Source organism: Nylanderia fulva, unplaced genomic scaffold (assembly GCF_048542155.1).
Source record: "Nylanderia fulva isolate GAGA-0341 unplaced genomic scaffold, ASM4854215v1 Scaffold11, whole genome shotgun sequence".
Taxonomy (NCBI): domain Eukaryota; kingdom Metazoa; phylum Arthropoda; class Insecta; order Hymenoptera; family Formicidae; genus Nylanderia; species Nylanderia fulva.
Window position 1 is genome coordinate 3725902 of NW_028189302.1, and position 12195 is coordinate 3738096.

The following is a 12195-nucleotide window of genomic DNA, read 5'->3' on the forward strand; positions in this document are numbered from 1 at the left end:
GTGGAAAGTAAGTCGCGAATTATACATATTTTTTAATAATATTCCATTATATATATATTTATATATACACACTATGTATATATATATATATAAAAGAGAAGAAAGAAAAATATGTACGCATTTTTATGTATATATATATATATGATAATGAACTCTTGCGCTCGGTTTCTCATCTACACTTTCTACACTTTCCTATATTTTTCTTTCTTCTCTTTCTAGATAAAGTTAATACGTCGCATCATTTTAAATTCCGAAGATGTCGGAGCAAAGGTATATAGAACGGAAGATCCATTTGTGTTATATTTATATATATTGACCGGGCACGACAATAATTAAATTAGCATAATTTCTGTGACAAAGAAATAAAAGTATACACCCTGCCTCGATAAGGAGAACGTTCAACTTTCGTTGGGGATCAGACAGCAAAGTACAATATATACGTGAGTTTGTTAAAAATATACTTATTTGGTTAGGAAGTTCACATTACGATACGCTTGAAAACATTTACATATATATATATATATATATATATATATATTCGTAAAATATAAGACGTTGATTATATATATACATATTTGTCATTTTTTAAATTTTATATATTATAAGTTCTATTACTATCCATATTATTTATATCATTTTCTATATTATATATATATATATATATTTATATAATATATATATATTATAACTCGACACACATTTTTCTCTTAGGTCATTTCTCCTATCTTACGTATTATATATTTTTCACGCCTACTATATGATACGAGATTTTTTCTCACTTTTTTATTATGCAAGAATTTAATCAAATATATTCAGATTTTTTATGCCGCAAATTTTTGATATGAAATCAATATATTTTTCGTGTATCTTCTTTAATATATATATATATATATTTTTTTATATATAAAATAATAAACAAAATAGTTTTCCTCAGTTTCTTCTTGATTTGTAATGACGATCTTTGACGATAAATATCGTGGCACAACTTCTGATCTATATTTATGTAGCATAGGTCAAAGTTCAAAATTCTTGACAAAATGGCGCGAAATCGCGCATGACATTTTTCATCAGTTGGCCATACTGTGTCGCCGGGCGAATTAGTGCCGCTGCTCGCCACAAGGTGGCGCGGAGGTCGCGTCGCGGCGTTCGCTTCCGGCCCGGTGTATACATATATATATACGTCATCGACGTCCGCCAACAACAGACAGCGCCGTTCAATTTTGCTCGGCGCGCGCGTTCAGTTTTTCCGGTCGCGTTGCCGGTTTTTACGCGCCCGTCATTGCCGAAAATCGCCGCTGTCGATCTGTCAATTTTCCCCAGGGCACCTCCGGCCTGACACCGGAAGTGCGCGAACCCGACGTCGCGGTACGTCCGACTCCGCGACGTGCATTTTCGTTTGCTGTCAGACGGAAAAATGGCGACCGCCGTGCCGTCGCGATTCGCCGTCCTCAGCATCGAGGACGACGATTTCAAGCCGAAGAAGACGCAGAAGAGCGCGCCGACGAGCAAGACTAATAATAATAACGCGAAGAGTAAAGGCGACAAGCCGAAGCAACAACAGCCGCAGCAGCAGCAACAGCAGCAGCAGCCGAACAAAAAAAAACAGAGCAAGGTATGAATCGTGCGTCCATTGTTATTGCATTTTTGTTTTTGATTAGCCGGCGAAATGTCAGCCGGATGTGACGTCTCGGCGGGAAATCTAAACATTTCAAATATTTTTTTTTTTTTTTTTTTAATAAATTTAATACTCCTTTTTTCGATTTCAGGGAAAGAAGAAAAAAATGAATAATGATGATCAGCAATGGGAACAGTGGAAGCAAAAAGATACGATGGTAAAATATGAATTTTTGACGATATCGTGTAAGATTTTTATTTATCAAATTATTTACTTCTTAATTTTGTTGTGCAAAAATTTGTGATGCTTGAATGTGATGCTTGAAGCGTGTTTTAGACATCTTTCTTAAGCATCTTTATTATTTATCTAATAAGATAATAAATTGTTGATATCAGTTTTTTTACAAGTTGTTAAAAATGATTACACTTGAAAAATTGTATAAATCTTAATCTATTTTATTTCACTTTACTTAAAATATTTTATAATTACTTACGATTTTGTCTTATAAATCGTCTAATGATTTCCTTAAGGCTGTCGAGGAAACATTTGAACAGGAATTGCACCAAGCAATTTTATTATCAAAACTTGCATATGAAGAACAATTAGTTAGTGCAGCAAAGAATGAAAAGGAACAAGAAACTAAAAAATCTGGTAAAAAATCGAAGAAGGCAACTATGTCTCTAGAAGAATTTAATAGTATGGGAACAAATGCAACAGTGTTGACAGTAATAACGAGTGAACCTGTAGACAATAAATCAAAAGGTAATTTGATTTATATAATGGAATAAGGAGTTAAATAATTTGGAAATTACATAGAAAAAATAATATTAGAAAAAATAAAATTAAAAAGTATTTATAAATAATAATTCTAATTCTGGTAGAAATAGATGCAGAGTTTTTTGAGAGGGTGGAAAAGGAAACAAAAGAAGAAATAACAAAGGGGAAAGAAAAAGATATGCTGAAAGCTAGATTAAGTAAAATCGATGATGATATAACGTCCGCACAGTTAAGAGTAGAGATTGAAAAACGTGATGAAATAATTGGCCAGTTGAGAACCGAAGTACACACATTGAAAGAAGAGTTAACACAAGTTAAGGAAAGAAATAAAAAACTATATCAAATATTATCACATGGCGAGAGTGAGTATAGTTTTTTCATGATATTGTATTTTTATTACTATATTTTTATGATACTGTATAATATAGATACTGTACTTTTATAAGTTATTAAATGTTGTTGACATTAAGAAAATATATATTTACAATTACTTTTTTCTTTTAGTGAAAGATAAAGCATCCGTATTAGCTGAAGTAGCCAAACTACAAGAAATACGGGACGAATTAACATCCGAAGTAGCTTCTTTACATGCCCAATTGGAGCAAGAAAGATCTAAAACTCGTACATCCAGCGCAGACTTGAAAACGTCTAAACAAACTGTAAGATCAGTTTAATAACATGTAATTCAATATATGAAACTACATGATATGGGTAGTGTTTTACTAATTTCCTTGTAAATACATTATTGCACAATATTGCATTGTTATATTTCAGAACAAGAAAAGGCCGGCCAATGAAAATGCCTAATTCGCTTTTTGCGAAAAAACTGTACCATTGTGATCTAATTTTAATTGATGATACATATTGGTTAAGTGGCAATCTGCAGAAACATTACGTTTAGAAAAAGAAAAATTTCGATCTCTTATAATATATTTTATATTTACTTGTTAAATGTAAGATTAAGATACAACTAGATAACAGCTCTTGTTAGCTTGATTGTTTCACGAATGTATACTATGAAAGTAAGATTACAGCCTACATATTAACAACTTTTCATTTTTGTCTCCATTTAAAAGACTGCAACATGCGCTTTTTTTTTTTTTTTTTTTTAACTTTAGCTGTGTATTCTGAAAAAGTAATTTTTCATTTCCAAACAGCGTATATGTGTGCTTTTGAAAATTGATCAGTTTTGAAAGTCATACATAATAGGATAATATTCGTCTCACATATATCAGATATTTATTTAAAGTGCATTGCAGCTAAGGAGTTAGTAAGTAGTTTTTTTTATTTAGCAATATTAAATGTTGTGAAATATTTTCACAACGTTTAAACGAAATCTGCAAGACTTCCAGAATAAATATTTTATTATGTATAATCTTCCGAACTGTGTACCAACATAAGTGTGTGAATACACGCACACACACACATATATTACTTAAAATATTTTGTAATAAATACCTTCTACATAACATTACTTTTAATCATTAATCAATTCTATTTATTCATGTTTTTATATGACCAATCAGAATATAATTATTTAATTTGTTTTCAATAAATTTAACACAATTTAATAAATAAGAAAAAAACCATGTTACTTTAATAATTAAAGGGTAATTATAAACTTTAATAAAATCATAGAACTTGACAGTGCGAATTGTAAATTTTTTTGCTTTATACTTATATTGAAAATGAAAAGCTCGAATTATATAATTAAGATTAATTAATATTTCATTGAATCACATTGAGATATTTTCTTCGATTTTATATATATATATATATAGTAATTGTTAATCTTGTCTTTCAGTAATTGTTACTATTTTGTTATTCGGGTTTTATTTATTTGTATAAATATAATTCTATAATTTCTTAAAATTAATTTTGTTATAAATATATTTTTATATATATTGCTAAATATATTCTGCTTTACGTGAATTTAAATTTATATAAGTTATAGTAAAATGTAAATAAAAATAAATTTTATTTATATAATTTACGAAAAAAAAATATATGGAAAAATGCGATTCTTATATTTAAACAGATATATGATTTGAAATTAATGCTGTGTGATTTCCAAATTCGAGGATTTTAGTTTCGCTTTATGCGATTGTCATCATCTCTATATCTGCCAATATCCAGTCCTTTCAACCATTCCAGTGGGCGCTACATCCATTCGCACGATACTAAGCTTCATCCGGATTATACGTGCGGTTGCAGCATTTTTATGGAAATTTTTTTGTTCGCTTTTTCTGCCTCGAGTTATTCCGCGTGAATTTTTTTTGAGCTCGCTCCCGGCGACTTCAACATACAGTTCGATACGTTACACATTTTCTTTCTTTCTTTTTTTCCTTTTTTTGTACGGCTTTGCTCCATTCGTTCCCTCCAACATGCGTAAAAAAAGTTTCCATGTTCCGTGTTAACTTTAAATATAAATTATATTTTACACGAGAAAAAAGAAACATAGTTCCTAAGCGGATGATAAGAATTAACAATTACCGCATATATATATATATGTGTGTGTGGTGTGTGTGTGTGTGTGTGTAAAATTGAATATTAATGATACAATGAAATGTAATTAGATATTTTATATTTAATTCAAGGCTTTCATTCTTAATATAAGAAATATAAGGTAAAAAAATTAACGATTCGCGCTGTCAAGTTCTGCGATTTTATTGAAGTACGAGTCGCCCCTTTAATAGACCTACATGCTGAAAATCGCAACAATTATGTTGAAGAGATGGCGATTAATACGATGGTTTAATTTCACCCGGAGACTGATATACGGTATAGCGACCTAGGTACAGGAGCGTACTCATCTTCTGACTGAAATCTTGACCAATAAAAGGGGCATTAGCGCTAAGTGGACGCCTCGCCTACTCGGTCATAGTCCTGTTTGCTACTCGAGAGCAGAGGGTGGAAAGTGCGAGGGACGCGTTTAGCGACAGATACAACTACTGCCACCGAATTTGTGCATGTGGCAGCCAATATCGAATTTTCAATCAAATAAGTTACACGTAAATTTTTAGACGATATATTATGTTTTTTTTTTTTCACGAGAATACATCTTTTGTATCTTTTACAATACAATTTAGATAAAAAATGTATTTTCTCTACATTACTATATATGTGTGTGTTATCAGATGCTAATAATTTATTAGATAAAAAATTCTTTAAATAGCGACGAAAGACAACAAGATCTTTTGCAAGGTCTGAGATGAATTTTAATGATGTTTGCGTTTTGATTTTTGCGAATATAAAAATTGTTTCTTCGGGGGGATGAAACGCGACTTTCTCGAATCCATCGCTGCGGAGGGAGAAAGATGAGCATAGGAGGGAAGGGTGAAAGAGATAGGGGTGTGGGTGGTTAGGGAGTGGAGGGGAGAAAGGAAAGGGGGCGTCGAAAGGGAACACGGTAGATTGAGGGTTTTAGGACGCGTAGCGGTATAGGGGGTGACAGTGGGGATTCATTATCTGACAGTCTATTGTCATTCCTGCGGGCTGAGATTTTGCTTGGGCCAAGAGTACCGCGGCATTACTGCTCTCTATATAGATGTATATGTGTGTGGCGAAATGCGATATCTTCAAAAAAACATGTTTGCTGAAAAGTTGAGGACTACATTTCCTCTTACGTACGATGATGTACATTGCTCTCCCTCTCTCTCTCTCTCGTCTTTAAATTCACCACCCACGGATGATACGAATTCGACGTTTTCCTGATATTGCACGGAGAGAATTTTTTCTTTGAATTTACCCTGAAAATCATGGTAATCCTGGGACAATATGATATTGGAAGAATTTTATAAATTCATATTTACCACCATAAAAAATATTAATATGTACATAGTAAATTTTACATAGGAAAATTAATCAAACATATTTAATGGATATTAATATTTTTTATTGTGATAAATATTAATCAGAGAAACTCTTATAAAATTCTTCCAATATATTGTATTATCCCACGATTGCCATGATTTTCAGGGTAAATTCTAAGAGAAAATTCTCTCTTTGTGGTTGAATGCGCCAAGCTTCTAAAAATTCTTCTTTTTTATAAATCTCAAATTTAAAATTTTAATTTTAAAATAGCGATATTATTTAATAATTGCCATTCGCTTTTCCAGTCTTCATCCGTTAATAAAATCATAAAATATTTAAGGAGGCTTTCTTACATAAACATATATTCTTCTATTTCTCCCTGAGGAATTACATATTTCTAAATTTTTATTTCTTTTCTCAAATTTTAGACAAATTAAAAAAATGCAACGGAAAATAGTAATTAACCAAGTTTCATTTGTTTAATTTGTGTAAAAGTTGAGAAAAAAAATCGATAATTCGATATTTAAAAAAATTGTTTAGGCAATTTTTGGACAATTTAGTTTCGCGAAATTAGGATAAAATAATTGTAAGGATCGAATTAAGGGCGGAAAGAAAGATATCCCCCTCGAGCTTTAAAGCTTTCAATTGCTTTTATTTCTCTCTCATTGTAAACTATATTATATATTCGTGCGCGATGAATTAATGCGAAAGCGCCAAAGACAATCTCGCACGAGGAAGGGATGGTTATTATTTATCGGATACGCGAGGAATGCGGGGGATGAAAAAGACGAGCGGAAAATTAATTCGAACATTAGGCAGGAAAATTAAGGAGCCGGATCGGCGAAGGGCTCTCGTTGTCACGTTGTTATTCATCCGCGATGCGTATTCGCGGTATCATTAACGCTCTCCCGCGGATTATAGCGGCTCGAATACGAGTGCGTCGTCTTTGTATATGCATATATATATATATATATATATATATATATATATATATATATTGTCGATAGGCGAAGACGAAATTAAGACTAACGAGGAAAGTATTCCTCGCGTCGCACAAAGGGGGATCCTTACCGAAGAAAGGAGTTCTTCGCAGAGGATAATGAGATCGCGGCCGCGATTCGCGATCTTTGAGCCTCGTTCGATCGAAATAATATCCGGAGAGATAAATCGACAAACGGCATTTGTGTATAATTTGATACAATCAGGAAGACGCTCGGGGAATCTCGGGTTTACGACACCGATGTCTGATCTGTTTTGCAAAAGCGGAAGGAATACGAGGGAGGGATGAAGAGACCAACATCGTTATTTCAATTGTACACTCAAATTCGGCTACGTGAAAGAAATTATTCTTAAATTCTTTGGCTCGGCAGTAATGTGGATATTTTTCTTTTAAACAAGGTGTTTCTCTAAATAAGTGCGAAAAATTTTAGATGCTTCTTTGTCGAAAATTAAGGGTGGTTTCTTATATATCAACAGAAGAGTTACACTTTTCTAAATCACAAGTTTTTATTTTTTTTCCTCAAATTTTACACTGAAAAAATGACTAAATTGATAAATATGTATTTCAATACTGCCAAATGAATCATTTATTTGAAATAAATATTTTTCATATCAATATTATTAATTTCAAATAAATGATTCATTGACGGCAGTATTGAAATAAATACTTATTCAAAAACTCAATAAGTCTTTTTTCAGTAGCACACAAATTAAAAATAAAACTTGGTGGATATTTTCCGTTTCATTTTTTTAATTTGTCTAAAATTTGAGAAAAAAAAACTTAGAAAAGTGTAACTCCTCAGGGAGGAATATAAGAGTATATGTTTATCTAAAAAAAAGCCTCTTTAATTTTCGACAAAGAATCATCTGATCTTTCGCACTTATTTAGTAGACACACCCTGTGATATTTCGACATTATAGGACACTGTGTCACACGAATAATGATCTCGTTAAATAATGGTCGCGGCTACTATATACTAGAGACCTTTGAATACCTGTAATATGTCATCAGAGTCAGATTATATCGCCAAGATTTCGCAAGTAGATCTCGCACAATGTATCACACGATCAAATCGCATCCATATTCAGTACACCGTTCGGCAAATTGCCGCTTAAGACTAGATACATCTCCGCCCTGGTCCATTGGGTGAAACCTTATTATCATAAGCTTCCGATCCCCTTCGCGAGCGTATGCCGACGGAAAATCTAATCTCACGTCGCCATCATTCGCTTTATAAAGAGCGAGTACTCGAATCATGCGACATCCCACGAGTATACATACATATATATATATATAGCTCTGTGTCGCTTTTATACATCATAATGATGTGCGTTAAAATCGCGGCGTCGCCTATTTCGCGCGGAAACTTTTTTGCCTTTACGATTCCGCCTCGTTATAAAACGAAAGCCCGCGTGTCGTAAAAACTAAAAAAGGTCGCGAGAGATAGAAGAGGAGAAAAAAAAGATGTAAAGGAACGGGTAAAACGTCATGTGGAAAATAGACCGCGTCGCGACGCATTGGGTCGCCGAGGACTTAGATTACCGCACGAATTCGAGAATCGGGGTGGTATTTTTTTTTTTTTTTTTTTTACACCCTCCCGAGGGCCGATGCTGACGCGTCGCGGACGTTCGATGTATGCATGTACGCGCACGCGAAACGATTAAAGTTTTAGAAGTATCGATTCTACCACGGCGTTAGCGTTGACAGACAGAGGGATCGTCAAAGAGCATAATAATTACTGCGGGCCCGTGGAGAAGAGAGAGGCTCAACCCTTTGTTCTATAGTCATTTTACTGGAAAGGGGGACCGACGCGCTGCCTCTCGCCGCGAAGGGGTCGTTCGCGGTTGGAGAGAGCATCCGTTTCAACCGCGCCATTATGTAATTGATCCGGGCCTTCCGTATGAACGCGATCGCTCTCCTACGGATCTTTCCTCCCCTATGAAAACTGGAAAAAGAGAGAGAGAGATGTAGCAGGGCCACAATTTCAGACATTTCGGAATCTCAACTGAAAAGGGACTTTCGCATTGATTGCTCAAATGGATTTTAAGATTGATCAATTTAGTCATTTTTTCAGTGTAAAATTTGAGGAAAAAAAATAAAAACTTGTGATTTAGAAAAGTGTAACTCTTCTGTTGATATATAAAGAAACCACCCTTAATTTTCGACAAAGAAGCATCTAAAATTTTTTGCAACTTATTTAGAGAAACACCCTGTTTAAAAGAAAAATATCCACATTACTGCCGAGCCAAAGAATTTAAGAATAATTTTAAGAGAAGAACAAAACTCTGTTTCTATTGATTTTGACAAGACGAAATATATATGATATATTATTTATAAAGAAGCCAGCGAGGCCACGATTTCCAACATTTCGGAATCTCAAATGAAAAGGGACTCACTCTTGCATTGATTGATTAAAATGAATTTTAAGAGAGGAACAAAACTCTGTTTTTATCAATATTTTGAAAAGACAAAATATATGTATAATAGGTACGTAAATCGTTTTTTCTACAACTTTGCATTATTTATAAAGAAGACTGGAACTGTCGCGGAAAGACCCCTTTACACATTTATGTTAATTTTACATCAAGTGTCACGCGAGAAATTTAATATCGATCTCACACTCCGATTCTCGCGTTCCGTTTTTCTCTATTGAAACTCGACGGGTATCATTTAGAAAAAAAATCCGCTCGTTACGAAGATCTTTTTGCGCGTTTCGGGCATAGGTGTAGGGAGGGGGTAGAAGGGGAGGGGGTTGCGATCCGCGGGCTTGCCGAATTCGTCCCGGAGAATCATAATTAACAAGGACCGAATGCCTTTAACGATGGACACAATTAGAAAATGGTACACAGCGCAGATTCCTGCCCTCTATCGCTCCCATCGATACGGTACGATTAACGCGCACCCTTCATTATTCATTTTCGTTTATATATTCGCCACGGCGACGGCGGCATTGCGCACTCCCCGAAAAGACAATCAAATGGGAATTATACCATCGGTCCGCGAATTCGCCCTCTCTTCACACACACACATACACACACGTACACAGACACGCACCGCCCCGCGACGGGGTAGATATTTAATTAAAGTTGTTTGCGCGACCAAGTTTGGAAACTTTGGGGGATAACTTACCGTCCGGGAAGCAGCGCATCCCCCGTGGGGAGGGAATCGCATTTAATTGTCCCAGCATTAAATGCGTCCTTTGAGTTATGCTCGTCATCGTGTCACCGGAACTCGCAATCGGGCCGCATGCATCACCGCGTGGGGCGACGTGAAATTTATTAATGCCGTCGTCCAATTAATTTTCCCCGTTTTTCGCCCGAATGGCGAACGGGAGATCATTACGGGATAAATATAATATAATATAATATTCCATTTTTCCCCAATTTCGGCGGTCTTCTTTTTCTCCTTTCCTTTTTTTTTTTTTTTTTTTTTTCACGGGAATCGGATGAAATTCATCCCCGAGTTTCGCAAATAATAATTGCTCGTAACACTATTGTCACTCGCATCTGGGATGCTGGAAGTAATCTTCTTTCGCTTCGCGGGAAGGAGAAACTTTTCGAGGGAAAAAGGTTTCTTTTTTTTTTTTTTTTTTTTTTTTCAAAGAGGGAGAGGGTCATCGCGGATTCGGGGAACGAGATAAAAGATCGGGGTGGCGTTCTGAGAACCGAGAGGCCACGCGAGATCCCGTAAACGTATTCGTGTCAAAAGCAGCTCCGGTCGAGACCCGAGTTATCCTCTGTGACCCCACTCTGTCATCTCGAACTTACCTCCTTTCGTCTCCTTTCAGCCCGGGATCGTGGGGCTGTTATTTCATACGCGATGATATCCCGCACCCTTTCCCTCGAATATTCCGTCGCTATTTTTTCCTCGCCGTGCATAAAATGGCACGAATTATATTATCGAATGTATACGCCGTGGGAGAGCGGTATGGATTTTTATTCCGATACGCCGTATATGTAAATTAAATTCATGTTCGAATATCCTCTGATTTCAATTCGCGCGAGAAGAAAATTTGACAAAAAAAAAAATCGTCGGAGGGAAGGGGTGTTCAATTTTGATAATACATTTCAAGAATCATCTAATTTAAATCGCAAATACGCTCGTGGATCTTTATTGAGCCATTATCAATTTTTTTTCCCTCGATATATGCATATACATGTATAGGTACGTGGTATTTGGAGTACTTTATGATATTAGTAATCGTGTACATATTCACGCGTCTATCTATCCATCACTCGAGCGATTGTGCTTTATATTTCTGCAAAAAAAAAAAAAAAAATAAAAATATATTCTCCGACACGACGCACTTTAAAATCTCAGTCGCATACTCCGGGTGCAAGTGCATGCATGCAGCGAACATTTTGCACTCTCGAAAGCTCCACAAAGCTTCTGCTCGGTTTTACGATGTTGCCCGCGCTCGTTGGATCGCGCGAAGATCTGTGAAAGCTTATATAACAGCATTGCGACGCGCCGGATTATCGCGTTATTTCGTCGATTAAAACGCGAACTGCCTATTAAAATGATATATAAAAAAAATTATACTCTCGAAAAATATTTATCCCTCTTATTAACAGTATAATAATGAGTTTTTTACACGCTTGTCTGCATGTAACCATTTGGAACTCGATACTTGTCGCTAGTCGCAAATTCGATTCACTGGATATTAAAAAAAAAAAAAAAAAAAAAAAAAAAAAATGTGCGTTCTTTTTTAAACGACGAGGTGTAAACGATTTTATAATAATACTACAACGTTGAAGTATCAGTTTTATAATAATATCGAATTTGTCAATAATAAACGATATACGAGATGACAGAAAATCACTGTTTGTTCCGCGCGTATAATATGCTATCATTTAAATTTATATTGAATTTTATTTGTATATCTGTATTTCTTTATTCGAAATTGCGATAAGAGTCTTATCGCTCATTTCTAAATGAACAGATTCCAAAAGCTTGAAAATTTCGTCACCTCGACAATAATTCGAGGTAC

At 34.8% G+C, this 12195-nt stretch overlaps 1 protein-coding gene across 2 annotated transcripts; it reads left to right on the forward strand.

Moving 5' to 3' along the window:
• The first annotated feature begins 828 nt into the window (after window positions 1-828).
• Window positions 829-3861, forward strand: LOC114943152 (uncharacterized). 2 transcript variants are annotated; one of them, XM_029318728.2, is made up of 6 exons: window positions 829-1612; window positions 1767-1832; window positions 2146-2377; window positions 2503-2754; window positions 2897-3051; window positions 3167-3861. In XM_029318728.2, exons 1-6 carry the CDS (start codon window positions 1415-1417, stop codon window positions 3197-3199), a joined length of 936 nt encoding a protein of 311 aa, XP_029174561.1. In that variant the 5' UTR covers window positions 829-1414; the 3' UTR covers window positions 3200-3861. The 2 variants fall into 2 exon arrangements, with proteins under 2 accessions (XP_029174561.1, XP_029174560.1); XM_029318727.2 differs by having other exon boundaries at window positions 835-1612; window positions 2497-2754.
• The last annotated feature ends 8334 nt before the right edge of the window (window positions 3862-12195 follow it).

Coding starts and splice junctions, on each gene's coding strand:
- LOC114943152 (XM_029318727.2), top strand. CDS start 1,415: ATGGCGACCGCCGTGCCGTCGCGATTCGCCGTCCTCAGCATCGAGGAC. Junction 2,755..2,896: donor AATATTATCACATGGCGAGA/GTGAGTATAGTT, acceptor TTTTTCTTTTAG/TGAAAGATAAAGCATCCGTA. Junction 3,052..3,166: donor TGAAAACGTCTAAACAAACT/GTAAGATCAGTT, acceptor GTTATATTTCAG/AACAAGAAAAGGCCGGCCAA.